General features: G+C 41.8%; 2 protein-coding genes across 3 annotated transcripts in view; both read right to left on the bottom strand.

Annotated features, from left to right (window-relative positions):
- Window positions 1-17,557, bottom strand: part of LOC125427884 — a 34,318-nt gene extending 16,761 nt beyond the window's left edge. The window contains exons 1-5 of one of the 2 annotated variants that reach the window (XM_048487449.1): window positions 17,249-17,557; window positions 14,292-14,423; window positions 11,378-11,640; window positions 6,079-6,294; window positions 3,430-3,639 (exon numbers count right to left, since the gene is read on the bottom strand). In XM_048487449.1, the coding sequence (XP_048343406.1) occupies window positions 3,430-3,639; window positions 6,079-6,294; window positions 11,378-11,624 (673 nt within the window). In that variant the 5' untranslated portion in view covers window positions 11,625-11,640; window positions 14,292-14,423; window positions 17,249-17,557. The other variant, XM_048487457.1, reaches the window with a different exon arrangement.
- A 3,876-nt stretch (window positions 17,558-21,433) lies between these two features.
- Window positions 21,434-25,303, bottom strand: CCR6 (C-C motif chemokine receptor 6). Its single transcript, XM_048505252.1, has 2 exons — window positions 25,298-25,303; window positions 21,434-24,179 (listed from the first exon to the last, which is right to left on the bottom strand). The coding sequence occupies exons 1-2, from the start codon at window positions 25,301-25,303 to the stop codon at window positions 23,121-23,123; spliced, it is 1,065 nt and encodes a 354-aa protein (XP_048361209.1). The 3' UTR covers window positions 21,434-23,120.
- Window positions 25,304-26,355: the final 1,052 nt, after the last annotated feature.

The raw sequence follows: 26,355 nt of genomic DNA on the forward strand, positions 1-26,355 counted from the left end.
CCCCAAGAGATGGTACCACACACTTTGGCAATCCCTAATTTAGATCCAGACTAAATTTTGAATCAGCAAACTGGAATTTTCCTGCCTCTCCCACTGTAGCCAAGTGATGTCTGGGAGAGTGCTGCTCCTGGGGGAACGACTTAAGGGGAGTCTGCAGTGGGAAGGGGGAATACATGGAAAGGAAATTGCTCATTTAGTCTGGATCTAACTCATTATAACTCTGATAACAAAAAGCTCCAACAGTACTAACTTATGTGATTCCTAGTCCACAGTTTTGAGGGAAACAATGGTCATACCTACACAGCTGCAAATATCTTTTTTTTAAAAAAAAAATATTAGTCATAATATGCCACCCCTCCCCTTTCAGGTTCAGGGCAGCTTACAACATGATTTAAATAGAATGAATTAAAAAATCTATCAGCATTAAAATAATCAACTTTGAAACATCAGCATTCAAACATTCCAGCAATTCAACAGTTCCAGCAAATTCAAGAGGCAGTTATTACAATCCTTCGGGTGTAGCACATCAACATCCCAATAAGTGGGGGGGCAGAAAAAAGAAGGAACGAGAAAGAAAAAGGAGGGGGAAAGGGAACCAAAAAAAGGAAAGGGAGGAGGGGGATGCCAGCTGGTGCCACAGTTGCCTCAACCTTATGATAAGCCCGGTGGAACAGCTCTGTCTTTCCCACACTGTGGAATTGCATGAAATCCAGCAGGGCCCTGGTCTCACTAGACAAAATGTTCCTCTAGGCTAGGGCCAGGGTTGAAAAAGTCCTGGCCCTGATCAAGGCCAAGCCTTAATCAGAGTAGGAACCACCAGTAAGTCATTATTTCCTGATCTCAGTGCTCTTTGGGGAATGTTTCACGTCTTGTCCAATATGAGGAAGCAAGAGGCTGGATAGGTACATACAAAGGAGGAGACTGATCACAGGTGCAATCCCAGTCCATCTTTGAAACCCCTTGTTCAGTGTAGACTCTGTACGCTTGGAGTCTTCTATGAATAAAAAATCTCAGAACCCTGGCACAAAACTCAGAACCCTGGCATGATCCACTTAAGCACTGTGTCAGTGGTCTCAGTTATATTCCTGCACACAACTCATGCAGAGAAGTGGCATTAGATGGTAGGAGGCCTACCCAAGGCTTATACCAAAACATGTTACATAAATGTGGGGATCCACGAGGCTGTGGAGGAGGAATGGATTAATGTGATTGGCATGTTCTCACCAACCTAGGTTCAGAAATTTCAAGACATAAGGAGCTGTCATGTTGCCTATTCAACCACTTCAGATTAACCAAAAGCAATGGGAGGTGGCAGCTATATTTCACATCTACAGTTTATTTATTTGTTTTATTTCTGTAAATGTATATCCCACCCATTAGTTACAGCATCAATGTATATAATTCTTAACATGTCCCATCTATGGATATTTACATCCATAGAATGAAGCCCTGTATAGAGAAAACACAGTTAAGAATTCTCAGGTTTGCAGAAAAATCTGAAAACTTTTTTTAAAAAAAAGTCGAGGGGTGAAATTGTCCCCCAAAGAGAAGCATTGTCTGCACTTGTACAATCAAAACAGTCCTATCAGCTGGCTGGTATATGTCAACAGGTGGGTAGGGATTGGCTAGAGAGTGAAGGGATGGGGGAAGGATGAGATTCCTCCTGGAACCACCGCTGGTTCTTCACCACTAGCAAGGCAATGCTGCAAGAAGATAAAGTGGAGAGAAGATGAGGACAGCCAAGAGGTTTGCTCCACCTCACATAGCTGCTGAGCCAATAGGCACAGCAGCAGTGGGGAGCAGCTTGCTAGGCAGGAAGAGAAGTGGCATGAGGGGCCAGCAAATAAGTGATCAAATGCGGGAGTAGCTGGGCACCATTACCAACAGGATTCCCCCTAATCCCTCTAAGTTTCTCGAGAATCTCCACCTGTTTCAACATATTTTAATTTTTCTATGTACTTTATATCGTAAATTTGCACACACAAAAATGAGAGTTAAGTAATCACACCAGTGATTACTCTAATTCACCTTCTGAATTAGAAACCAGACTTATAAATATATTTCAGCTATTTAACATAATTCCAGCATAACAAAGTGCTCAAGAAAATCCAGGACACGTTGATTCTGATTTACTGAGAAATGGCTGCTTAAGTATGTAGAATTTAATCCCATGAGTGACCTTAAATATTATGAGCACCAAAATACAGTTTAAAGTTGATAAGCAAGAGAAAACACTTTTCTGAGATGTCACATTATCACCTGAAATCAGGGGCATAGGGGGAGACAATGGCACCCAGGGCAAAATGGTGTCCAGGTGCCGACCCCCCTGTAACCCTGCCCCCAGCCCCCACTTACTTTTTTCTGTCAACTGAAAACAGCCTTCTGCTGGCTGAAAACAGCTTTCTGCTGACTGAAAACGGGCCAGGCTGATGGGGCAGGGCCAGGCCTGGTGAAGCAAGGTGAGAATGGGGTGGGGGCAATTTTCTGCCCCCACCTGCGCACGCCGGGTGCAAAGTACACCCCCTCTCCCTTATAGCTACACCTCTGCCTGAAATTCTCAAATAACAAAGAACATGAGGTTGTTGCTAAAAATGACAGCCAAGTAATTAGCTCCTCCCATTCCACACTGTGAAATTCAGTTCTACATAACTAAAGTCCTGATGCCTTATGAATTTTCTTGCCTTGCTTCACAGCATGGCTGTTACTAGCAGACAAACACTTAATGACACTAGGGCACAGTGTAAGTTGAACTAGATATCACAAAACATCCCAGGACAGGAAACAGCACAGGGCTGCTCTTTGCAGAGGTGGCCCTCTGTTCTTTGTAATATGCAGTTCCATCCTGAAAAAAAGCAAATATTTATATTGGTAATTCTCAGGCAATCTTACTTATAGATTCTTAATATGAAATATGACAGGGGTCTTGGTAAGATATTTAAAAAATAGAAAGACCAAATAAGGGAAGAGTGATGAATGCAGAGTAAACATTTTGACCAAGTGAAGCTTTCCTTACTCTTCTACAACAATGTGAGTCTTCCAAAATTCTCTCCTCCTATACAAGAACATAAAGCTCTTCTCTCACATTTGGACATCTTGAACTTCACAAAATCTATTGTAGATTTTCTTATCTACAATAGGAAAACAACAAATGCAAGAGAAAACCTAGCTTAAAAGTTGACTTGTTCCAGCTTTTAACAACTTTTAGTTAGTTCTTGGCCATCATTGTGTTAACAGTGCTATTATTGTCCTGGCCATGGTCCCCTGATGTGTAGGCTCCAGAACTCTGATGATTTGGAACTAGTTGCTGCTAAATAATTCTATTTTGTAAAGGAGATATTCAACTGTCTTAAATGTTTTATTGTTTTATAATTATTGTACATCACTTCAAGCCCAAAAGGGGAATAATAACAAAAACAATAAATTACATACGTTTTTGAAGAGGCTTGTATGAAAATGCAGCAAGGATACATATTATTAGAATTCCACTGTACACACGTAGACTAACTCTCCATCCAAGAGCCTGAATTAAGTATTGATGCAATATATTCTGCACAAGAGTTCCAGTTGCCCCTCCAGCCATCACTATACCAGTTGCAAATGAGCGCTTTGTAGTAAAGTAAAGGCTTACCATTATCAGTGCTATAAAGAACAGACAGTAATTGAAAATGGTTTCATTTCAAAATCCATCTAGTACTATTTTCAAGATCAATAGAAAAAGAAGATTCTGATTTGTATCCAGCAGAAGGTAATACATGCATTGGAACCTGTGTGAAAGTCTAAACATACTAAAAAGATTTGACTGGCACTTTGCTGTTAAACTTTGTGTATCCTAACTTGAATTTCCAGTTGTGATTACTTGAGGAAAGTCATTGACAAATATTGCAGTATATGTACTGAGTTGCACAAGTGGGACTGCACTAAGCACATTTGTGCTTTCAGTCATACATTGCTGAATCCAATTCTGTGGAAGAAGACAGGTTACTCGTGTAGGCATTTTCAAGTTCACAGTAAAGGTTCTGAGAGACACTAAGCAAATCTGAGGCATATTCTAAGGGTCATCATTTAAAACTAATACTTGGGAACTAGGTGTGAACACACTGAAATCAAAGTAAATCCACTAAAACCACAAGACCTTACTTCCTCACAATGGTAGGGATCTAGGGAACAGAGCATAACAAAATTTAAGGATTCCCTAACCAAGATAAAGTCTTTAGCCAAGTCTTACCAAGATCCTTCATAACTCTTCAAAAGTCAGAACTTTGCAGTGGTTTCCAGTACAAATAGCTACATTCAGAAGAAGTTCAAAGAATCATCCCGTATGTTCAGAAGTGCTCTTTGAACCACTCAAGAAGTTACTTTCCTAGTACTTTGTCTTAACAGGATTATGAATTGGCTGAAAGCCCACAAGTGATCAATCTTTGTTAAATGGTTTTTGTTAGCAGTAGTCCAAATTACTCATGAACCTGCCTTGACATCAGTGTTATTTTCTTCCAGTTGGAAGCTTGTAACAAAGAGACTGGTAGAAAGCAAAGTTATCAGTCTATGAATCCCTTTTTTGATAATGATACAATTGTAATCAGAGCACACTGTCAACATTATGATCTCAACACCACCAAAAATCAGAATTACTCCAAGAGCCATACAAACCAGCAAACTAAACACATTCCAACTTTTTATTTTACTAATAATCTGAAAAGTAAAATACTTGTTAAAGATTATTCTAAACAATACACACACAATCAAGATATTTCAAGAGAAGCAAAAGGATGATCCTCTGTCCCATTTTTCAGTGCGCATTTACATGTGCAGTTTGTTCTGTGCAATGAAAAAGTTACAGTTACTTCCCTAATATTCTCAATCCTGAGTAATAGAATGCAGTATTTAAGATGCATCTTTAGGGGGAGTTGTAGTTTAATTTTATAGGCTTTAGTGTAGTAAACAATAGATATAAACAGTTCTCAACAATCCTTTCCCCACTCAGTGCCACAACAAGCAAATCTATAAAGCAACAGCATACGTCATAGTGACAAGCTCCGATTGTAAAAGACAGCACATATACCGCCTTATATGTGTCATATAGACTACTTATTGGGTTGCAAACCAATCAGATAGAAGCAGCATGTTCTGTTGACTGTCTAGCCCATTACTTAAAACCTGTCTCCCGAATCCTACTTTCTGTGCCATTGCCTACTGGGGTTTAAGGGTGGCAATTAGAGACAGCGGTGGCACTTTGCCTCTGGAACATCTGCCTATCTCCTTCCCCTTGAGAGTCACCTTATGCAAGGTCTATTGTGAAGGGGACTTACCATTCAGGAAGAAGGATATTTTATGGTCTGTTCCAAGCCCAAGAACTATTCTACCAATATCATTTTAGACTATTCTGGGTGTTTTATTAATTTTTTATGCCCAGGCGTACTGGCTTGCCATTGTAATAAATTTGTTTTATTTTAGTATCTTAGTTGTAAGCCACCTTGAGCAGGTTTTGAACAGGTGGCATACATATACTGCCAGTAGAGAAGTCTCTTGTACTGATAAGAACATGCCAACCTTAGCTGATGAGAGTGACAGGAAACAAATTATTATATGGTTGTCACATAATTAAAAGGAGACCAGCTATCTAACAATGTTTTGGTTGGCTTTAGATCCTTAGTATGTAAACAGTCAGTTTCCTACTACAGGACTGTGATATTCTTGCACCTGTGAATCCACTGATTCAGAGAATATGCTTGAGTCCCAAATTGTTTTGCAACAAGTTAAAAACTAGGATTTATAAACTACAACATCCTACTATTTTCCAAACATCATTCAATGGTATCACATTAGGATTCAGTGGTCTGTCTTACAAAGTTATTTAATTTTACTGTTATCTGCCCGTGCACCAAACATATAAAAGGGTGCACTTTACTGTGAATCCCCTCTATGAGCTAAACAGCCTAATAAAATGAAAATTTGCATATTATGGCTTTGTACTTCACTAACTGGCATGCAGAAAAATGGACAATATGAACATTGGTTAACTTATTTGCTCCATCTTAGGCTAGTGAACTATTGACTGGTAAAGAAATAAAATTATGTTACCTGGAGTGCTAGCCAGGCTTGATCCTACACCAACAAGGATCCCATGAGTTAAAAACAGTACACGTAAATCATAGGTATAGGAGGAGCTAATTAGGCCAAACATGACAACCAGAGCTCCAATGATTGCCACTTTTATGGCTCCGTATTTCTGCAGAAGTATTCCAGAAACTGGACCAAAAATCATAATGAAAGCATAGCTGACAGATCCAATCCAAGCTAAAAATAAAATAAAATAAAATACAAACTTGTATAAGTATTTTCCAGCCCAGAATCACATATTATATAATCAAATTAACTATTATAGAATACACTATAGCAAATTACTATATCTATGAAAAAACAGATATACATAAATTGCTTTAATTAATTTTAAGCTGTAAAATTCTTTTTATAAAGTTTCAGTAGTATAGAACAATCTTCAGCCATTATACCCTTCTAAGCCCATTAACTCCAACGGACTTAGAAAGGGAGTAGCAGCAGAAGAGACTTGGCCAGGAAGAGCAGAGTGACCTGCTGGTGTTCATTTTGGAGGGCTTTTCTCAAAGCCACAGCTTTTAAAACAGTGTATTTTAACAGGGGTTATCTCTTTTTCTCCTTGTAAGGCTGCTGAATCTGGAAGGTGGGGCTTAACAGGGGTTAACAGAGTTCATCTCTTGTTCCTCTTTGTCCTGAGAGGTGGGGCTTTTGTCCTGTGAGGTGGGGCTTTAGTTCAGTCTCTGGAACCAGCGGTGCGCGCCTAACGGCGCGTGCAATTTTAATTTAATTTTTTTTGTTTTTTGTTTGTTTTAAATTAATAAGGACATATTTGACAGATAGTACATGCAGATAGCTCCAGGGGGGCAGTGACTAAAAGCTTAATATTTAAATATCTAACAAATCAGATATGAAGGCAGAAAGCCAGCAGGGGGATGGGGGCTTTCCAGTGTTTTGCACTGAGTGTCACATGTATGACTATCTGCCACTAGGACAGAAAGTCGTGGAGTGTGCCCTCGCTGCAATGAGCTCCTCTGGCACTCGAAAGGAACGTGGTCTGCGTTCTCTTGAAGCCAAAGGTGGCAGACCTGGAGAAGCTGAAAGGAGGCAGAGAGGGTGACAGACAGAGGCTTCAGGGACCTAACAGCCGGGTCCCACTCCCAAGGTGACATCTCTTCAGATGTCATGGAGAATGAAGGTCTTGGGGACAGGAGGGGGCCAGTCTGAGGTGGGGAAGATGCTCCCCTTAGATGGGATCCCTTCCTTAACTGGCAGGATCAGCTATCCTCTCGCTACTGAGGGATACCCCGAGGTGGGGAGGCTCACTTGTAGTGGGTGATTCGGATCATTAGAAATGTAGAGAGTTGGGTTTGTGAGAGGCGTGATGACCCGCATGGTGACTTCCGCCTGCCTGAGTGCGAAAGGTTGCGGATGTCACTTACGTCTAGAAATAGGCTTTTAGACAGTGCTGGGAGGTGGAGTCAGCAGTTGTGGTCCACATTGTGCACCAAACTGACATTGGCGAAATGTAGCCCAGGAGGTTCTGGAAGCTAAAATTCTCGGCTGCTAGGAAAACAGGTTGAAGTCCAGGACCTCCAAGGTGGTGACATTCTCAGAAATGCTACCCGTTGCAAGAGGGCGAGACTAGGCAAGCTGAGGAGATACAGGGTCTCAATGCGTGGATGAGAAAGGTGAGGGTGTAAGGCAGAGGGTTTCAGATTTGTCAGGAACTGGGGAACCTTTTGGGACAAAGGCCAGGTCTGTACAAACTGTGGGACGGGCTTCTATCTTAAATCCAAAGAGGAACCAGGCTGCTGGCGCAGCAACATTAAAAAAAAAAGGTGGCAGAACACAGCTTTTAAACTGGATCACTGGGGAAAGCCGACAGGAGCTGAGGTGACTTCCGGGTTTTGGGAATACAGTATCTATGGGGATGCAGACAGAGAGGGAGGTTTTTCTAAATCAACCACATACAAGTTGGTGTGAACATAGCAATGTGCATGTGACAAGGGGATAGTGTCTACAAAAGACTTGAGGGTAAAAGCACATCAATCCCAGGTTAAGGATACAGAGACAGGGTATACAGGTGTCTCTATGCTAATAGTAGAAGCATTCTGACCTAAAAAATGGGGAGAGCTAGGAGTACAGAGTTTTGAAGGAGGACTTTGATATAGTGGGCATTACAGAGACATGGTGGGAATGAGGAGAACCAGAAGTGGGATGCTGTTATACTCAGGCTACAGGCTCTACAGGAAGGATACAGGACAGGGCGCATTGGGGTGGAGTTGCTCCTTTTACATCAAAGGCTATTATGAGCATAGTATCACATAAAATAGACAATGCAAGGGGAGCTGGTTCCCCTACAGAATCACTCGTGGATATCAATCACCAGGTGTGAAGGACAGTTTAATATTAGGGAATATATTATCGCCCCCCAGACCACAAAGTGCACAAGAGGATTCTGAGATGGAAAAAGAAATTAGAGAGGCCAACAAAAACAAAAATGTAGTGGTAATGGGTGATTTTAACTATCCCCATAAACTGGAAAAATGCATGTTCAGGGTCATAGTAAGTGAGAGAGTGCATTCCTGGATATGCTAAATGACTGTGGTTTAGGAGCAGATGGCTGTTGTGAACCAACCAGGGAGAGGTGATCCTAGATCTAATTCCTATGTGGGACCCAGCAGGACCTGGTGCAGGAAGTCAGTGTTGTTGAGCCAATAGGGAACAGCCACCACAATGTTGTCAGGATTCAGTAGTATATCTCAGCATGCTTAACAAGTGGCAACTACTAATGTAGAAGTTAAGACATTCGCCTTCAGAAAGGGAAATTTCTCAAAGATGAGGGGATAGCGCAGGAAGCTGGAAAGGGAAAATCAAGAGAGTCAAAACTGTCCAGGATGCTTTGAGGTTATTTAAAACACAGTAATAAAAGCTCAGCTCGGAAATGTGTTCCACAGGTTAGGAAAAGGCAGCACCCAGTCCAAAAGAAAGCCACCATGGTTAACACAAGTAATGAGAGGTTGGGGAAATTCATCAGAAAAAAAAGAAAAATGTCTCTTTAGAAAAATGGAAGTCCAGTTTGGCTATTGGGATGAAGAATATGAGAGGGAAATCACAAATGGTGGCAAAAGAGAAGCGCAAGTTAGCTGTAAGTGGGGAGGCAAAAAAGGATTATGAGGAACGCATGGCTGTGAAATCATCAAGACATTCAGCAACAAACAAAGTTCTTCAAGTACATCAAAAGCAGGAAGCCATAGCAAGGGAAGCGGTGAGGCCCGTTAGGATGACAATAAAGGAACAAAGGGTGTGCTAAAAGATGGCAGGAGATTGCAGAGAAGCTGAATGAATTCTTTTTGCATCTGTCTTCACTCCAAGAGGAGGTGAGGGAACATACTCCTGCACCTTGAACCAAGCTTTTAGGAGGCTAATCCATGGAACTAGCTTAAGATAGTGATAGACAAGGAAGAAGTTCTTAGCAGCCATTGATAAACTAAATGTTACCAAATCCCCTGGCCCAGATTGCGTATTCACCCAAGAGTTCTTAAAGAGCTCAAGCTACTGAAATTGCTGATCTTCCTTTCACTCCTTTAATATGCAATCCTCTATCCCTGAAATCAGGCTCCATCCCTGAAGACTGAAGATGGCCAATGTCACACCAATCTTTAAGAAAGGATCTAGGGGACCCGAAATTACAGGCCAGTCAGTTTGACATCTGTTCCTGGTTGCAAATTAGTAGAATCTATCATTAAAGATAAAAATTATAAAACATGTAGAAAAGCAAGACCTGCTGAGAAAGAGAGTCAGCATGGCTTTTGCAAGAGGGGCAAATCCTGGTCTTTACAAACTATACTTCAGGAGTTCTTTGAGGGGTGTAAACAGGCATGTGGACAAGGGTGAACCGGGTGGACATTGTCTACTTGGATTTCCAAAAGGCTTTTGACACAAAGTTCCTCACCAGAGACTGTTGGAGAAAACTCAGCAATGAAGGAATAAGAGGGGAAGTCCTCCTATGGATTAAAAAACTGGTTGAGAGAAACAGGGAAACAAAGAGTGGGTGTAAATGGGAAGTTCTCACAATGGAGAGATGTAGGAGTGGTGTCCCCAAGGATCCGCTCTGGGACCAGTGCTCTTTAACCCATTCATAAAATGACCTGGAAGTAGGGTGGGTAGTGTGGGTGGGCCAAGTTTGGCAGGATGATACCAAATTATGGTAGGGGTGGGTGGAGGAAACCACAAAGGATTGGCGAAGAGCTCCAAGCGGACCTTGATAAATTAGGGTGAGTGGGCGCAGAAAATGGCAAATGCAGTTCAATGTAACAAAATGTAAAGTGATGCACATAGGGGGCAAAAAAATCCAAACTTCACATACGATCGCTACAGGGGTCAGTGCTATCATGTCACAGACCAGGAAAGGGATTTAGGTGTCTTAGTTGATAGTTCCATGGGAATGTTAACTCAATGTACAATGGCAGCTGTGAAAAGGCAAACTCTATGCGTTGGGGATCATTAGAAAAGGAATTGATAATAAAACTGCAAAGATTGTCATGCCCCTTATATAAAGCAAGTGGTGCGAACACCGCGACTTGGAGTAATTGTGTGGTCCAGTTCTGGTCACCGCGATCTCAAAAAAAAGCGATATTGGAGGAGATAGAAAAAGTGCAGAGAAGGGCAACAAGGATGATTGAGGGACTGGAGCACCTTCCCTATGGAGGGAGAGGCTGCAGTGTTTGGGGACTCCTCTTAGTTTGGAGAGGAGATCGGGCTGAGGGGGGATATGATTGGAAGTCTACAAAATTCATGTATGGGGGTAGAAAAATGCTGACAGAGAGAAATTTTTCTCAATTTCTCACAATACTAGAACCAGGGGGCATTTCATTGAAAATGCTGGGGGGAAGAATTAGGACTAATAAAAGGAAATACTTCTTCACGCAACGTGTGATTGGTGTTTGGAATATGCTGCCACAGGAGGTGGTGATGGCCACTAACCTGGATAGCTTTAAAAGGGGCTTGGACAGATTGATGGAGGAGAAGTCGATTTATGGCTACCAATCTTGATCTTCTTTGATCTGAGATTGCTAATGCCTTAACAGACCAGGTGATCGGGAGCAACAGCCGCAGAAGGCCATTGCGTTCACATCCTACATGTGAGCTCCCAAAGGCACCTGGTGGGCCACTGCAAGTAGCAGAGAGCTGGACTAGATGGACTTTGGTCTGATCCAGCTGGCTTGTTCTTATGTTCTTATGTTCTTATTAATTCTTCTGAGGACAACACTGTGAAAGCCATACTTAGCCTCATCCTAATTAAAATGTGATGATAGCCTACCAATATGAGAGTTGCTAGACTGAAAAGTCTCAAGAAGGGTCAACATGTAGACACCAAAAGCATTGTGGAAGCCAGTGATCAACATAGAATGAACAAATGCTGCCAGCACCACAACCCAGCCCCAGCCACCGTCTGGAGGGGGATATAAAAAAGAAACATCTGTGCTGATGTCATCAACACCAAGCCTCCTCTGCAATCTGCGTTTTGTCATGCGCAGCATAGTTCGAACTCGTCTTAGTTTAAACATGACGAAGAATGGAGACCTGTAAAGACAGGAGTAACTATTAGTTTCTAAAACAAAAGAATTAAAGTATCTATCTCTCAGTTACACAACAAAAACAAAACTGAAATTGTCACATAAATAGTAGATAACTAAAAATACAGAACATGAACAATTCCTAATGGCATCATTCTTATTTTCTCATAATAGAATGAATGAACAGAGTACCAAAAAATCTGTGAAGTGATAAATGTTCATGGATCTTTTAGAAATACAGAGTCTTTGATTATCATTAATATATTGAAACTGAACAACTGAACTAAACAATGCTACTATTAGATGGGTTTGTAATTGGTTGACTGACCAAACTCAAAGGGTGCTCATCAATAGCTCATCTTCATCTTGGAGAGAAGTGACTAGCGGGGTGCCACAGGGTTCTGCCCTGGGCCCAGTGCTATACAATATTTTTATTAGTGACTTGGATAATGAAATAGAGGGCATGGTAATCAAGTTTGCAGAGGACATCAAAATAGGAGTAGTAGTTAATACTCCAGAGGACAGAGTCAGAATTTAAAATGACCTGGACAGATTAGAGAGCTGGGCCAAAACAAACAAAATGAATTTCAACAGAGATATATGTAAGATACTATACTCAGGCAGAAAAAATGAAATGCACAGATATAGGATGGGTGGCACCTGGCTTGACAACACTACATGCGAAAGGGATCTGGAAGTCTTAGTAGACCACAAATTGAACATGAGTCAACAGTCTGATGCGGTGGTCAAGAAAGCCAATGCAATTATGGCCTGTATTAATAGGAGTATAGTGTCTAGATCGAGGGATGTAATTGTACCTCTCTATTCTGCATTGGTTAGACCCAAGGACGTAGGTAAGGGGGGGTTCTCGGATTCAAATTCTCCATTACATGTCCAAATCCCCCCTCCACCTGTGGGTGGGGTAGCGTTCCACCCCTGCCTGCCCCCACCTGGAGATGTGGCCTCGCCCCCCCCCCCACTCACTGGCTGGGCCCTGCTTCCCGGTCGGGGATGGCAGTCTCTTCTGCCCCTGCTCCCCCTCCAGCTGGGCTCCCAGCCGGCAGCCGGCCCAGCCTCGGGAGCTGCTTTTATAAGCACTGAGGCTGGGGGGCAGGGCTCAGGGGTGGGGCATGCCCCCACCCACCATTGGGGGCATGGCCATACCTCCCCAAGCCCCACCTCAGTGCTTATAAAAGCAGCTCTCCGAGGCTGGGACGGCGGCTGGCTGGGAGCCCAGCCGGAGGGAGGGGCAGAAGAGACTGCCTTCCCCGGCCGGGGGTGGAGCTTGGGGAGGCATGGCCACACACCCAGGTGTGGGTGTGGCCATGTCCCTGAGCCCCACCCCCAAAACCACCCCATAAAAATATAAAAACCTACGTCACTGGTTAGACCTCACCTGGAATACTATGCACAGTTCTGGGCACCGCAATTCAAGAAGGATATTGACAAGCTGGAATGAATCCAGAGGAGGGCAACCAAAATGGTAAAAGGTCTGGAATCCATGCCCTATGAGGAGAGTCTTAGGGAGCTGGGTATGTTTAGTTTGGTGAAGAGAAGGTTAAGAGGTGACACGACAGCCATGTTTAGATATTTGAAGGGATGTCATGTTGGTGAGGGAACAAGCTTGTTTTCTGCAGAGACTAGGACCAAGAGTAATGAGTTCAAGGTGAAGGAAAAGAAATTCCACCTAAACGTCAGGAAAAACTTCATGACAATAAGGGCTGTTCGACAGTGGAATGCACTACCTTGGTGTGGGGTGGAGTCTCCTTCTTGGGAGGTTTTTAAAGAAAGGCTGGATGACCACCTGTCAGGAGTGCCTTAATTGTGTGTTCCTGCATTGCAGGGGGTTGGACTTGATGGCCCTTGGAGTCTCTTCCAACTCTATGATTCTAACTGTGTTTACCCCAAAAGACAATAACCCCAAATGTAAGGTGACTGCCCTAATGAAAAGTTATATGCAAAAGGATTTTTTCTTACTGCATATAATTGTAAATTGTGTGCAAACTTAAGGAAAAAAGGAGTCTTCCTTTCATGTAAATAATTATCCTTTCAAATTAATCTGTTTGGTGGCTGTTGACATTTTTGTACTGTAGTCCTCTGCATTCACTCAGAACAAGCCCCAGAGAGACTTGATTTTGATTAAGTGTGTGTAGGACAGGATTCAAGCCAATGGCCTCCATCATTCCACTCTGTCATTAAAGTTAAAAGCTGTCCTCAGACTGGAGGACAGCTTTTAACTTTAATGACAGAGTGGAATGATGGAAGCCATCGGCTACAGCCCTCTTCCAACTCAAGATGCTCTTCCACTAGAAGAAGAGTCATTTAAATTATAGGAAGAAGGATGGTGGGAAGCTTTCAACTTTGCTGAGCAGACTGGAAGGATACAGGTGGCAACTACATTCTAACTGCACAATCTTCTAAATTCAACCTATTGATTAACCACAATCAAAAGAACAGGAACAATCTTTGTTAAAACAGTGAATATAATTATTAAAGTTATCTAATTCATTGCTGCTTTTAAAATTGTTTTCAGAATACTCTTTTCACAAATACTCTAATGATCATTATATCAGTTCATTATATCTGTTCAGGTTATGGCATGTAGATATGATCAAAAGGTTAGATATAGATCTTGTGCCAGTACTTCAAACCACTTACCTAATATAACTTGCCTGAAGAAAAATTATTTTACTCTGATTATGTGGGCAATAGTGTTATGTGGAAAGAAGCAGATATATGAAATAATGCCATAGAGCTTTTATGCCAAATAATAAATTGATTTTTATTAACCTGGAAGAGAATGAAATAACACAAGATTAACTAGGAAGTAGCTTTAAAATATAGAGTTTTGAAAGTAATTACTTCCCTACAGTGTAGAAAGCTCTATGATTTATTTTTATACTTGTTTACACTGCAGTGTAAAGGACTTGTTTGTTTCTCATGATCAGAACAGCATTGTATTGCTTAAAATAACCATTTTATCAAGAGTAAGATAAGAAGTTTCACTGAAGGCAAAAAATCTATTGCCATGTAGTAGTAGTCTTCAAAGAGAGCAATTCTAAGCAGTTCTAGCCAAAATCTGACTTGAATGTATTTAGTGGGGATTTACTGTGTTCTTAGGATTGCACTGAGCATCTTCTGGAGGAGGCTTTTCCTTCTTTCTGCCTTTCTGACCCATTAAATCACAAAACTGCCGCCTCTGGTTATCAGATCATCTTTCTTCTTGAAATGTCTCTTTAATTGAAGGGTTTTCCCCCACCCTGCACTGTATCTTGACAAGGTCTGCAGTGTTACGCACACTTTGGAGTAAGCTGAATTGAACAAACTGGTGGAAATAGGCTTGGACCGCATGGAAGTATCCATCAAAGCTCAGCTCCACTGTTTTCAATCCTCTTGTTTCTTAACACAGTTCTTTATTATCAGGCAAGGGATTGTAGTTTATGTTATCCAGACACCATACAGCACATAAGGGTTGCCCATGTTGCTGGACTATAATAAATAAAACTTTTCAATCTTTTAAAAAATAACTGATTAGTACTCCGCCAATTACCTGCACTCAGTGATAATTATAGAGAGGCAGTACAAAGTCAGAAAAACGAGATCTCCTGTTAATGGAGTTAATCCCACTTTTGGGTAGGGTGATATTGTTTAAAATATGCATATGGAAACAAAAAGCAGTGGCGTAAGAGATTAAGAGCTCATGTATCTAATCTGGAGGAACCGGGTTTGATTCCCAGCTCTGCCGCCTGAGCTGTGGAGGCTTATCTGGGGAATTCAGATTAGCCTGTACACTCCCACACACGCCAGCTGGGTGACCTTGGGCTAGTCACAGCTCTTCTGAGCTCTCTCAGCCCCACCCACCTCACAGGGTGTTTGTTGTGAGGGGGGAAGGGCAAGGAGATTGTAAGCCCCTTTGAGTCTCCTGCAGGAGAGAAAGGGGGGGATATAAATCCAAACTCTTCTTCAAACTCTTAAAAGGAATATATTTACCAGTAAAGCATAAGGCTGTAAGAGGAATGATCAATCTCTTCAATTATAATTCTGTTCAGGTACCCAATCTCCTCACTGAAGAGAAGACATAAGTGAATTTACTACAAGTCTTAGTGAAAACCTTGTATCTTAGCCTAAGATCACTCGAAATTGTCTTTGAATAACTTTAAGAATCACTCTAGTTATTTTTGAAAATAAATAAACAAGAATCACTAGAATGTGTAAATGAGATTATAAATAAAAAAATACATGTCATCCCTTCTTCTACTTAGACTGTAATGAAAATTGAAACACCGTTTCTAAAATTCTTACCATGCCTTTTCAGAAAAGACAGAAACCTCATCACAATCCAAATTTGAGAGATTTAAAGTTAAAACCTGCAACACTCTCTAATATTTTTTACCATCTACAACTGCGAAACCAGTATCCTACTACATAAAAGGCAAGCTGTGTTCCCCAAAACTCTTGAAAGCGAAAGACTCTGGGAGATGTAGTTCAGAGGGTGCTGTTTCCTGAGCAAAGAGTGGCCAACTGGACTACACCTCCCACAGTCCTTTGCTTTAACAACACAGTTGCCACTGATACACCTTCCCTCCTCACCTTCAAGAAATGCAGCTCTCATAAACAAAGCCTCAGCCCCACTCACATGCCCTTCTAAAAGCCCCCTTAGCTGGGGAAAGCACCTGGGGCCAGCAAACAGGGGAAGAGATGGGGAGTGTGGTCAGATCTCTCCACTACCAGAGAGGAATTGAGGACAAAGGAAAGAAGGAAGGACACTGTCAGCAGCGAGGCTCTCATTACCAAGCCAGTGGCCCATCCCAGCAAGCAAGAAGCTCATGAGCATCCTCCCCAACAGTTTTCTAGATCCCATTGTATTTGTTTGCACAATGGGCTTTACGGCTATACTCTTTTCCACTGAAGTATACCAAATCAAATCAAATCAAAAATAACTGATGGAAAGAGTATGAATGAGAAACAAGTGCTGGCCATTGTGTAGAGTTACAAGGGTACAAATAGCAATAGGAAGATGAAAATGTGACTTAGCCTTAGATTTGAAGTACCTTTTATAACTAGTAGTTACCATATTGGTCCTCAAGAAGATGACACTAATTTGACCTTGGTACCATTTAAATAAAAAGCAGTATGTTTCATTATCAGAATTTCACATCAGCCTAAGCCTTATTTGTTAGGACATTTGAGATCATGATGATGGGGATAATTATTCAGCTACAAATGTGCCACAGGATTTGATTGCTCTGATGCGCAACCTGTACTCTGAACAAGAGGCTACTGTTAGCACAGAATATGGTGAAACAGAAGTTTCCAATTGGCAAAGGCGTTAGGCAATTGACATTACTTAACACACACACACCCAGCAGCAAAAAGCATTTGCAGAGAAAACTCTTTGTTTTGAAATACCATATTGTAAACAAACTGTAGTTATTACTAATGAGTTCATAAGCAGAAAACCATACTCTCTTCCGCGGATTAAAGCAGAGCCCAGAGCAAGGCAGAAAGAAGAGCTCTGGATCTGAGTATGCAGAGCTCTAGTTCAAATCCCTACAAAGCCATGAGGTTCCTGGATGCCGTTTTCACCCGGTCGAAGTGACAGTTGGAAGACCCACCTCCAGGCATGTTGTCATAGGAAAAGGGGCAGAACACATAGATAAGTAAATAAACAAGTAAATAAAATTATATTTGGGGCCTCCTCTTAGCTTCAGAAGATAATTTCAACAAATAAACTCCCCAAGCGTGCTGCCAAGCATCAACAACAGTGAGATCGCAGCGGTGTTCTAATGGCTAATATTCCACCAACCGCTCCGCCCCCGTAAGGAGACGGCTCCTTCCTCCGCGCCGAAATTCAAGCAAAGAAAGGCGGAGCGATGTGTTGTCGAAGGCTTTCCCGGCCGGATTTGGAGCGGAGGACGGAGCCGTCTCCTGGCGCAAAGGCCCCTCCAGGTCTGTCTGATCTGTTTTCTGTTCCCTGAATGAGCTGCAGGCGCTGGAGCAGAAATGGCGCGGGCTCCGAAATCTACCCCCTCCCCTCCATTTCGGAGCGCGGCGGCAGGGCGGGAATGCGATGGAGGCGGGTGGAGGAGAGTGGGTGGGTTGGTATAAGCCGCTGCCTTTATGAAGAGTCAGAGTCCTCCAGCAGCAGCAACTAACCGGACTTTGGTAGCAGCAGAATCGTTCTAACAGCAACCACAAAGGAATTAGGAACCGCTTCACAGCGTGTGATCGATTAGCAGCAATTTTGAAGACTCGGCATAAGTCAAAGTAGCGAGCTAAGGCAGGGGTGGACTGGCCAAATTAATTTACTGGGTGAAATCTCAGTGAACTGAAGGGTTGCCCTTGCAACAGCCTGTCGCTGAGGGAAGAGTGGTTAAGAGGAGCCCTGCTTTGCCTGATTGTCTGGAGCAGCCAGTGGGGAGGGGCAGTGCCCAGACTAACAAACTGAAATGGCACTGCTGTCCATTGGAAAGCCAGCGTGGTGTCGCGATTAAGAGTGGCAGTCTCTAATCTGGTGAACTGGATTTGATTCCCCACTCTTGCACATGAGTGGCAGACTCTACTCTGTAGAACCACATTTGTTTTTCCCACTTCCACACATGAAGCCTGCTGGGTGACCTTGGGCTAGTCAAGTTCTCTCAACTCTCAGCCTTATCTACTTCATACTGGGGAGGGGAAGGGAAGGTCATTGTAAGCTGCTTTGAGACTCCTTGCAGCTGAGAAAAGCAGGGTATAAAAAGCAACTGCACCTCAGGTGGCACAGGGCAAAGTAATCACCGACTTATTTCTCCTTGCCAGCTGTACTCAGGTAAAAAAGCAAGCTGGGAGTTCATGTCCTTGTGCCCTTCACGTGGTGTCTGGGCCAGTACAGGAAAAATCTGGGCACTACCATGCTTCTTATCAGTCACTCAGTGCTCAGGCCAGATGTCATGCCCGTCTTCCCTAGCTACCTATGGCCCAGTACAGTCAGTTTCTTTCCCTCCCTGGCTGCTTTCCACCTGGGTCATCATAGGGAGAAGTCTGGGCACTTTTTTTTGCTCTTCCTTGCTGACCATAATGTACTCATGCTGGTGGGCCAAAGCTGAGTGCTGCTGTGTGTGTTGTCCTTGGTGGCTCCACACCAGAATAAGCATGCAGAACATCTGCATTCCTTAAGAGCCATACTGTTCCCATACTGTCACTGGATGAAGCCAAGTACCACCATGCTGGGGCTCCTCCTTACCAACTGGGAGTTGCTGTTCTCTTCCTTGCTAATTACACTGTGCCCAACCAAGCAGAGCAAAATTGAGCACTAGTGTGTGCATATTCCTCCTCCCTGGTTGCACCAGACCCACATTTCTACACCATGAACCTGGAAATTGTCATGTTCCTCCTGATGGACCACACCATGCAGTCTGGCAGGGTGAAGTTGTATTCCACCAAGCCCCATTCTTCTCCCCAATTGCATTGGGTCTGCATGGGCTGGTGGAGCAAAGTTGATCATTGCAGTGTGGAAGCATCTTCATGGCTGTATATACCTGGATCAACATAGTAGAGCCAGGTGTCTATGCTCCTCCTTTCTGATCATGCTCATACCTGGATCAGCACAAAGCGAAGGACTGTCATTCCATTTTCCTTCCTTTCCATCCCACTGAAGATAGCAGGGTCCTATAGAACAGGCAACCTTGTCAATGCAGCTGTTCAGGTTTTTGCCTGGTAAAATAAATAGCCAGTCTATCCCAGAGTATGTGTTGGATTGATTGTTTATTTAAAAATTTATAAATACTCTGCCTTCTCCCATATGATGACCTAAAATGACTTACATCCATCTCCAGTTTATCTTCATATCTTTGTCTTCCTTGGGGAAGGGCGGTATATAAATTTAACAATAAATAAATAAATAAATAAATAAATAAATAAATAAATAAATAAATAAGAACCCTGTGAAGTAGGTTAGATTGAGAGTGTGTGATTGGCCCAAACTTCCATGGCAGAGTGGGAATTTGAACCTGGGTCTCCCAGATTCCAGTCAGGCACTCTAATCACCACACCACTGACTGTATTATGTCTAAGCACCAATACAGTGTATTTTTTTGCGTAAAAGTATGGCAAAATTACTCCTTGTTTGTTCACAAGCGGATTGGATAGCAGATCTGGTGTGGTGATCATGTAAATAAACAACATACTCAACAGTTATTATTTTAATGTTATATATAATTAAAAAATATTCCCAAACATTCTGTCCCACTCTGCCAGGTGAAGGGAGACTTTCTCCTACGGCAAATTCCCCTTTTCAAGGCATCAGAGTACTGTACTGAGGCAAGTCCGTCAAACAAAAAGTAAAATTTATCGAACAAATTAGATGGGATCCGGATATATTTCAAATGGATGGTAATCAGGCAAGAGATAACTATATATACAAATGTCAATATTTTGCTAAGGCACAGTTCTTCATTCAAGCTTTATAAGTTTCTTCAGTTGCTTAGGTGTTATGAGAGGTTTTTTAAGATTGTTCATTTGATATTAGGTTTATTGGGCGCCTTTTATTGTATGACTGTTGTTTTAAATGGGATTTTATTACTTATTTTAGTAATCTAAATTGTTGGAGCCATGTAAACTGTTCCTATTGTTTGCTCCTCATTAAATAGGGTGCTAGATCTTATGTTGTAAACCACCCAGAGCCCCTCGGGGATGGGGCGGTATAAAAAACTAATAAATAAATAAATAAATAAATAAATAAATAAATAAAATTTAGATGTTAGATGGCTAATGCATTCACAATAACTTTGGCCTCTAACAGGCTGGTACCCTTTCACACAATACACATACTGTTGTGATGCTGTTACCTACCTTCTTCTCATAAATTTCCTTACTGCGGTAACTTTAGCAGAGCACCAACATGCCACCCTGGGAATCATCTGAGTGTATAATTTCCATTTTCACTGATTTAGGGATATATATTCCCTTCCTGTTTATTTATTTGCGTAAATTTGCGTCATTACTATTCCACTTTCAGTCTTGACCACAAATAAAACTCCTAGTTCTCCTGTCCGTGTATTGTCTGCTTTCAGCACATGCTTACACTCAGGCCCCTTCTGCACATGCAGAATAATGCACTTTCAATCCACTTTCACAACTGTTTGCAAGTCGATTTTGCTATTCTGCATAGCTGCCAAGTGCAATGAAAGTGTATTATTCTGTATGTGCAGAAGGGGCCTCAGTATATTTCAAGTCAGATTCACTCCCTGACTGAAATTCCCTAAGAGTAGATATTTAACATACACAGTTAAGGTAGTTGATGTTAACTCACAGGAGTCTAAATCTGAAAGCTCACAAAACTTTTCTTCTCAGAGACATACTGAGTCATGTGGTCGCTCTACCTATCAGAATGCAGGTCATGTTACCCAGTCATGGCTCTTTCCTGTTCCTAGGGAGTTCTTCCCCCACTCTGCTGTGATACCACCTTGTTCCACTGACTGACGTGCACTTTTAAACTTCTATTTTATTGTGCAGTCCATCACCGTGGCATTTCCAAAAGGGGGCACACATGCATATGTTTTAACAGACAGAATTTCAATGGTTATTTAGAAGGAACCTGAGATTTCAGTGGTTGTTTTCTATCATTTGTTTTAATATATTCCCAAGAAGAGATTGCACGTGCTTACTTGCTAATGCTATTACTTAGTATTCCAGATATCTTGCTTTTTCTCCGAAGAGGTTTACAAAGTCAATGCTAGGAGTACTGAAAACACAGGAGATCAAAAACTCAAATTAGTATAGTTTTTATTAACTGGTGTTCACAAAATAACAACCATTTCCATATATACAAAAACTTAGAATTAGTCTGTCAGTCAATCATGTAGGTGATCAGTTCATGAGGGCTTTTAATCTCAGCAGCAGAAGCAGCGCATGTGCAGGCTTAATTCAAGCAGAAGGTTCTGTAAGACTTCCCCCTATTCATGATAAACGTTTATGAGCATATAAAGCAAAACTCAGAGTCCCTTCCCCTCACCCTTAAGTAATTATCAATTGTCCATTATCTCTTGTGCCTTCATTTTTCTGGTTGCTGCCCCAACTCTGCAATAAATGTTTGTAGAACATAAGATTACATGAAGAAAAAAATAGATTTAATTATAAAATGTTCTTTATAATTGCAAAATTACATTATTGCAAATTGCAAAATTGCTTTAAAAGCTCAGCATTTTTAATTCTGCATTTCATCTTTTGCAATGCAATCCAGTTCATAGGAGAGGGGAGTCTGCAGCAGCTGGAGGTGATGCGGTGAAGGCAGTGCTGTTCCACCTCCAAAGGGGCTTTGTGTGATGCAGAAGGGAGGGAAACTCGAAATCCCTCCCACCACCTGAATTGTCCCATTACTGCCAATGGCTTATGCCACACTTTTGTGCAGCATAAATGCAAAGGTCCTGTGCGGCATAAATGCAAAGGTCCTGTGTTCCTGGGCTGGAACATCAGTAGAAGCCAACTAATGTATGTTCACCCCCACGAATGCCCTGATCTGACTTTTGTGGCAGCCATTTTGTGGCTTTGCCCACTTATGGCATGTCAGTGTTCCAAAGATGCCTGCAGGTTCAAAAAGATTAAGGACCCCTGGTATAATCAGTTGAAGTGGAGTTATCATAGGGCATAAATACTGGCACCTGCATTTGTACAGCATGATAATCTTTGGCCTTTTCTGCACAAATCATTTGTTTCTGGGACAAAACATTTTCTCCATGGAGTTCCACACTATTTCTTCCCCCCACCCTGTTTGATTATGAAAACATTTCCAGCCACCTTTTTGTCCATTGTTTCTAAATATACTTTTACAGTGATGTTTTTGCTGAAACATTTCAGAGCTGGCTGTCCTCACAGTGTGATCATACTGAGATATTTTTTTCCCACCAAAACGACAAGCCATTTTCTATGCCCCTGTGCAGTTGCCAAACCTCCCCTTTGGTGCCTGCACTGCCATTTTTCATTCCTCACCTCACTGCTTCACTCCTCTCCTCTTCAATTTTAATTGCCTTTTTCTTTCCCCCACTCTATTTTGTGGTTCAACAAATCAGTGATGCTATGACTCATTGCTGCAGCACATGCATGAAAAAAAGTTTTAAAAATAATGGTGGCCAAGAAACGACATTTGGAGGAGGGGAGTGCAGACAAACTTCATGGTAAACGATGGGACTGAAACCCCCTTTCAAGTGGTGTAAATGCAGTGTGTGGAAAAGACCTTTTACCCTTTGGGAACATTAAGAGGATCTGTGTCAGTGCAAAGAAAGGACACACACCTGGGAGTCTGGTCCTACTGTTAATAACACAGGGATTTGTCTTTTTTTTAAAGCATGAAACAGCCTGAAGTGTGATATGCTATTTTCACAATTAGCAGATTTATTATGGCAGAAGCTTGTATGGGCAAGTGCATACTAGGTGTATAAGAGTATGGTCAAAATCTCTATTTGTGGTATGATACTCTCTGATCATGTTGTACATAACAGTAGTTCTAGTAAATCATTCATTAATTTCACTTGTTTGTCTAGAATGGCCAATATCAGAACTTCCTCTTGAACCATGGGTGGTTCCATGCTTGTATCTCATACAGCACAACCCTGTTATTATTTTCATAAAGTAATTTCTAAACTTTACCCCAATAAATGCATAGAGTACAGGGTTCATACAGCAATGGAAAAAGGCTAGAGTTTCTGTTAAATGTTTTGCATAAACCATTTTCTTTTCACTTTCACAGTCTTTATCCAGATCACCCATTGATGATACATTCAGAATAAGAACCACATTATAAGGAACCTGACATATCAGAAAAACAATCACAATTAAGACTATAACATGTATGGCCTTGTTTCGTTTGGAATTCTGAGTCTTCAATAAAGTTTTAACAATGAAGGTATAGCAAAAAATCATGACCAGAAGTGGGATGAAAAATCCCAAAAAAAGCTGAAGATATAGTGTAAGCAATTTGAATGTTACTTCCGTCTCTGGACTGGATCTGTGCTCACAAACATGTTTTGACACACCGTGTGAAATTATGTAACTTTGACTTAATATGAAAGTAGCACTGGAGATTAAAGTTGATGATCCCCACATGACCAAACAGATCACTCTACTGTATGCTAGAGTTCTTGCTCTAAACTTAAACAACTTTGTTGCCTGCACAATGGCAATGTATCGGTCCACACTGATGCAGGCCAAGAGTAGCATCCCACAATTGAAATTAATTGCGTATATACCTCTGGTGAGCTTGCATATGAAATCACCAAAGATCCAGTCATCCAGAGCGTATTCTACTGCCCTGAAAGGGAGAGTGAGAACAAAAAGTATGTCTACAATAGCGATATTGCAGAGACATATGTCAGTCATAGATACAGATCGCTTATATAAAGAAAATGTCATCACCACAAACATATTACCCACAAGACCCAAGACGCATATCAGCGAGTATGCAAAAGGAAAGAAGAGCTTTGCAAAATTTCTGACTTTGTTCTTGTTGCATGGTGATGTAAAGTGCTCGTAGAAATCTTGGTCATAGGTATAATATGTGGTGTTAGGTTCTTCCTGAAAGGATAATAGAGTTAGTTAACATTTCACATTTTAGCAGGTTTATATAGGAAAACCGTACTTGTGGAGCAGCGCTTACATTGGCATTATTATAGAGTCAGTTCTATTGGAATCAACAAGTCTTTGTTTATTATATGTTTAAAATTGGAAGGATACAAATTTTGCCACCTCTGTGAAACATTTCCAAATGCAGAAAGTTGTATTGAGGCCAGCTAGGATGAATATTTCTATTGTAATTCTGATTATGGGTAACTAGAAGACTAATAGTCCAATCCAGAGGGCTCTGGTGGCCAGGGACAGTGCTGCTGTCATGCCTCCACACTGCCTCCAGAGGGCTTCCAGGCAGCACAGAAAGAAAGAAGCAACAGAAAGAAAACCCCAGCCACCTAAAAAGCCTTTATTGTGGCAAAGTCTGACTTCTGCACCAGGTGCATTCCTGGGCGGAAAGCCCTGCTGAAGCCGACTAAGGTCAACTTGCCCACCAGGAACACCCCTGGCCTGCCCCTAGCTGCACCAGTGGCCAGGTTTAGGGCAACACAGCTCTGAGGCCCAAGCCTGCTTCTGAGTTGGGTGCTGCAGCCAACCTTTCTGTACCCTCCCCACCAGTGTAAGGGCACTTATGCCGGCAGGTTGGGCAAATGCCAATTTGCACACAAACAAAAATTGGACTATTGTTTTAAGGAAGGACTAAAAAATTAAACAAACCCTCATCATCTATGAGGGGATGCCATAACAAAGACTTCACATCTCCAGACAAAAACAACTGGAGGCATTTGTATGTGAATGAGTTCTGTTCAAAACACTCTGGAACATAAAGCTTGGCTTAGAGCCTTTAGATTTTGTCTTCACTACCTGCCATCCGAACGCTCCCTTGTCTCATTGACACTACAGGACACACAGGCTAACCCCTGGTTTTCTCTAATCGAGAGAAAGATTATTTCCATCGGCCTGCCTATTGAATCACTCTACCTAATGTCCTATTCAGAAGCGTACAGTAGGCTCAGAGAGATTGGCTTTTAGATCTAGAATTTGCAAATTTGCATCTAGCAGCCAAACGAACCTGCTCTCCAACACAACTCCTAATTCCATTTGAGCAGAGACGTATGGCCTGTTACCTCCATACCTTAATGAACTCCAATAACGCAAGCGAGAGCCCCTTACTATTGCTGCAAGGCTTTAACGTTATGCCCTCTGCCCTATTAAAGGGTAGGTTCAGCAATTTAGATAAATCCGCAAGGTTATGCAGTTGCAAACTTAATGTAGTTGAAACCCTGACTCACCAACTCTTGCACTGCACTAGATTTGATAACATCAGATCTAAATATACCAACCTACATTTTTTCTTCCAATCTGGGCTGCCTGATCTGACTAGGTTATCTCTATTGTTAAACAACTCGGACCCCGGTCTTTGTGAAGAGATCACTAATTTAATTGCAGAGATAGTTGACAGTTCCCAGTAGAACGTATTTGTTGTGCTTCCCGTGGGGCCTTTTATCTATCATGTATCCATGCAATTGTTCCCGATTCATGTAACTTTTTTCTGACTATGCCAATAAAGGCTTATGTATGTTAGTTCTGTTCCTAGAGGAAGAAACATAATGGGCCCTGTAGTTAAGGACAGCTCTACTTGACCTACTGCATTGATGTCTGGGCAAACAATATTGCTTCTCCTTCCATTATCTACCAGTAATGCAATCCAGAACCTTTATTAGGCATATAATCCAGAAAATGTCAAACATTTCCAGATACATTAAAAAATCACTCACTGTTACATTGTAAAACACGCCTTAAAAATATGGCAACTGCCTCCGAAATTTCTACATTGGAATTGATCAGTTTTCTTTTATCGAAGAATAGCGTATGTTGGTAACAGTGCCCACTGAACGTTGGTAACAGTGCCCACAAGTCAATTCTAAAGTTATTATACTTTGAACAATACAGCAAAATATGAAAGATTGAGTCCGATGTACAGGGACAGTACCGGCAGAATTTTTGTTGTGTGGAATATTGAGAAAGCACCCTTGGAGGTAGACTGAGGGAAAGGAGTTGCATCTCGCTCTGGTTATGACCCATCTATTCTTGTAATCAACTAGTTGTTCCAGCTAGGCTTGTTTTCTGGAGAATGATCCCCAGGTATAGCAGGGAGCAAGAGCTTTGCGCTGTGCTCAGGAGA

This window comes from Sphaerodactylus townsendi, linkage group LG01, assembly GCF_021028975.2.
Source record: "Sphaerodactylus townsendi isolate TG3544 linkage group LG01, MPM_Stown_v2.3, whole genome shotgun sequence".
NCBI lineage: Eukaryota > Metazoa > Chordata > Lepidosauria > Squamata > Sphaerodactylidae > Sphaerodactylus > Sphaerodactylus townsendi.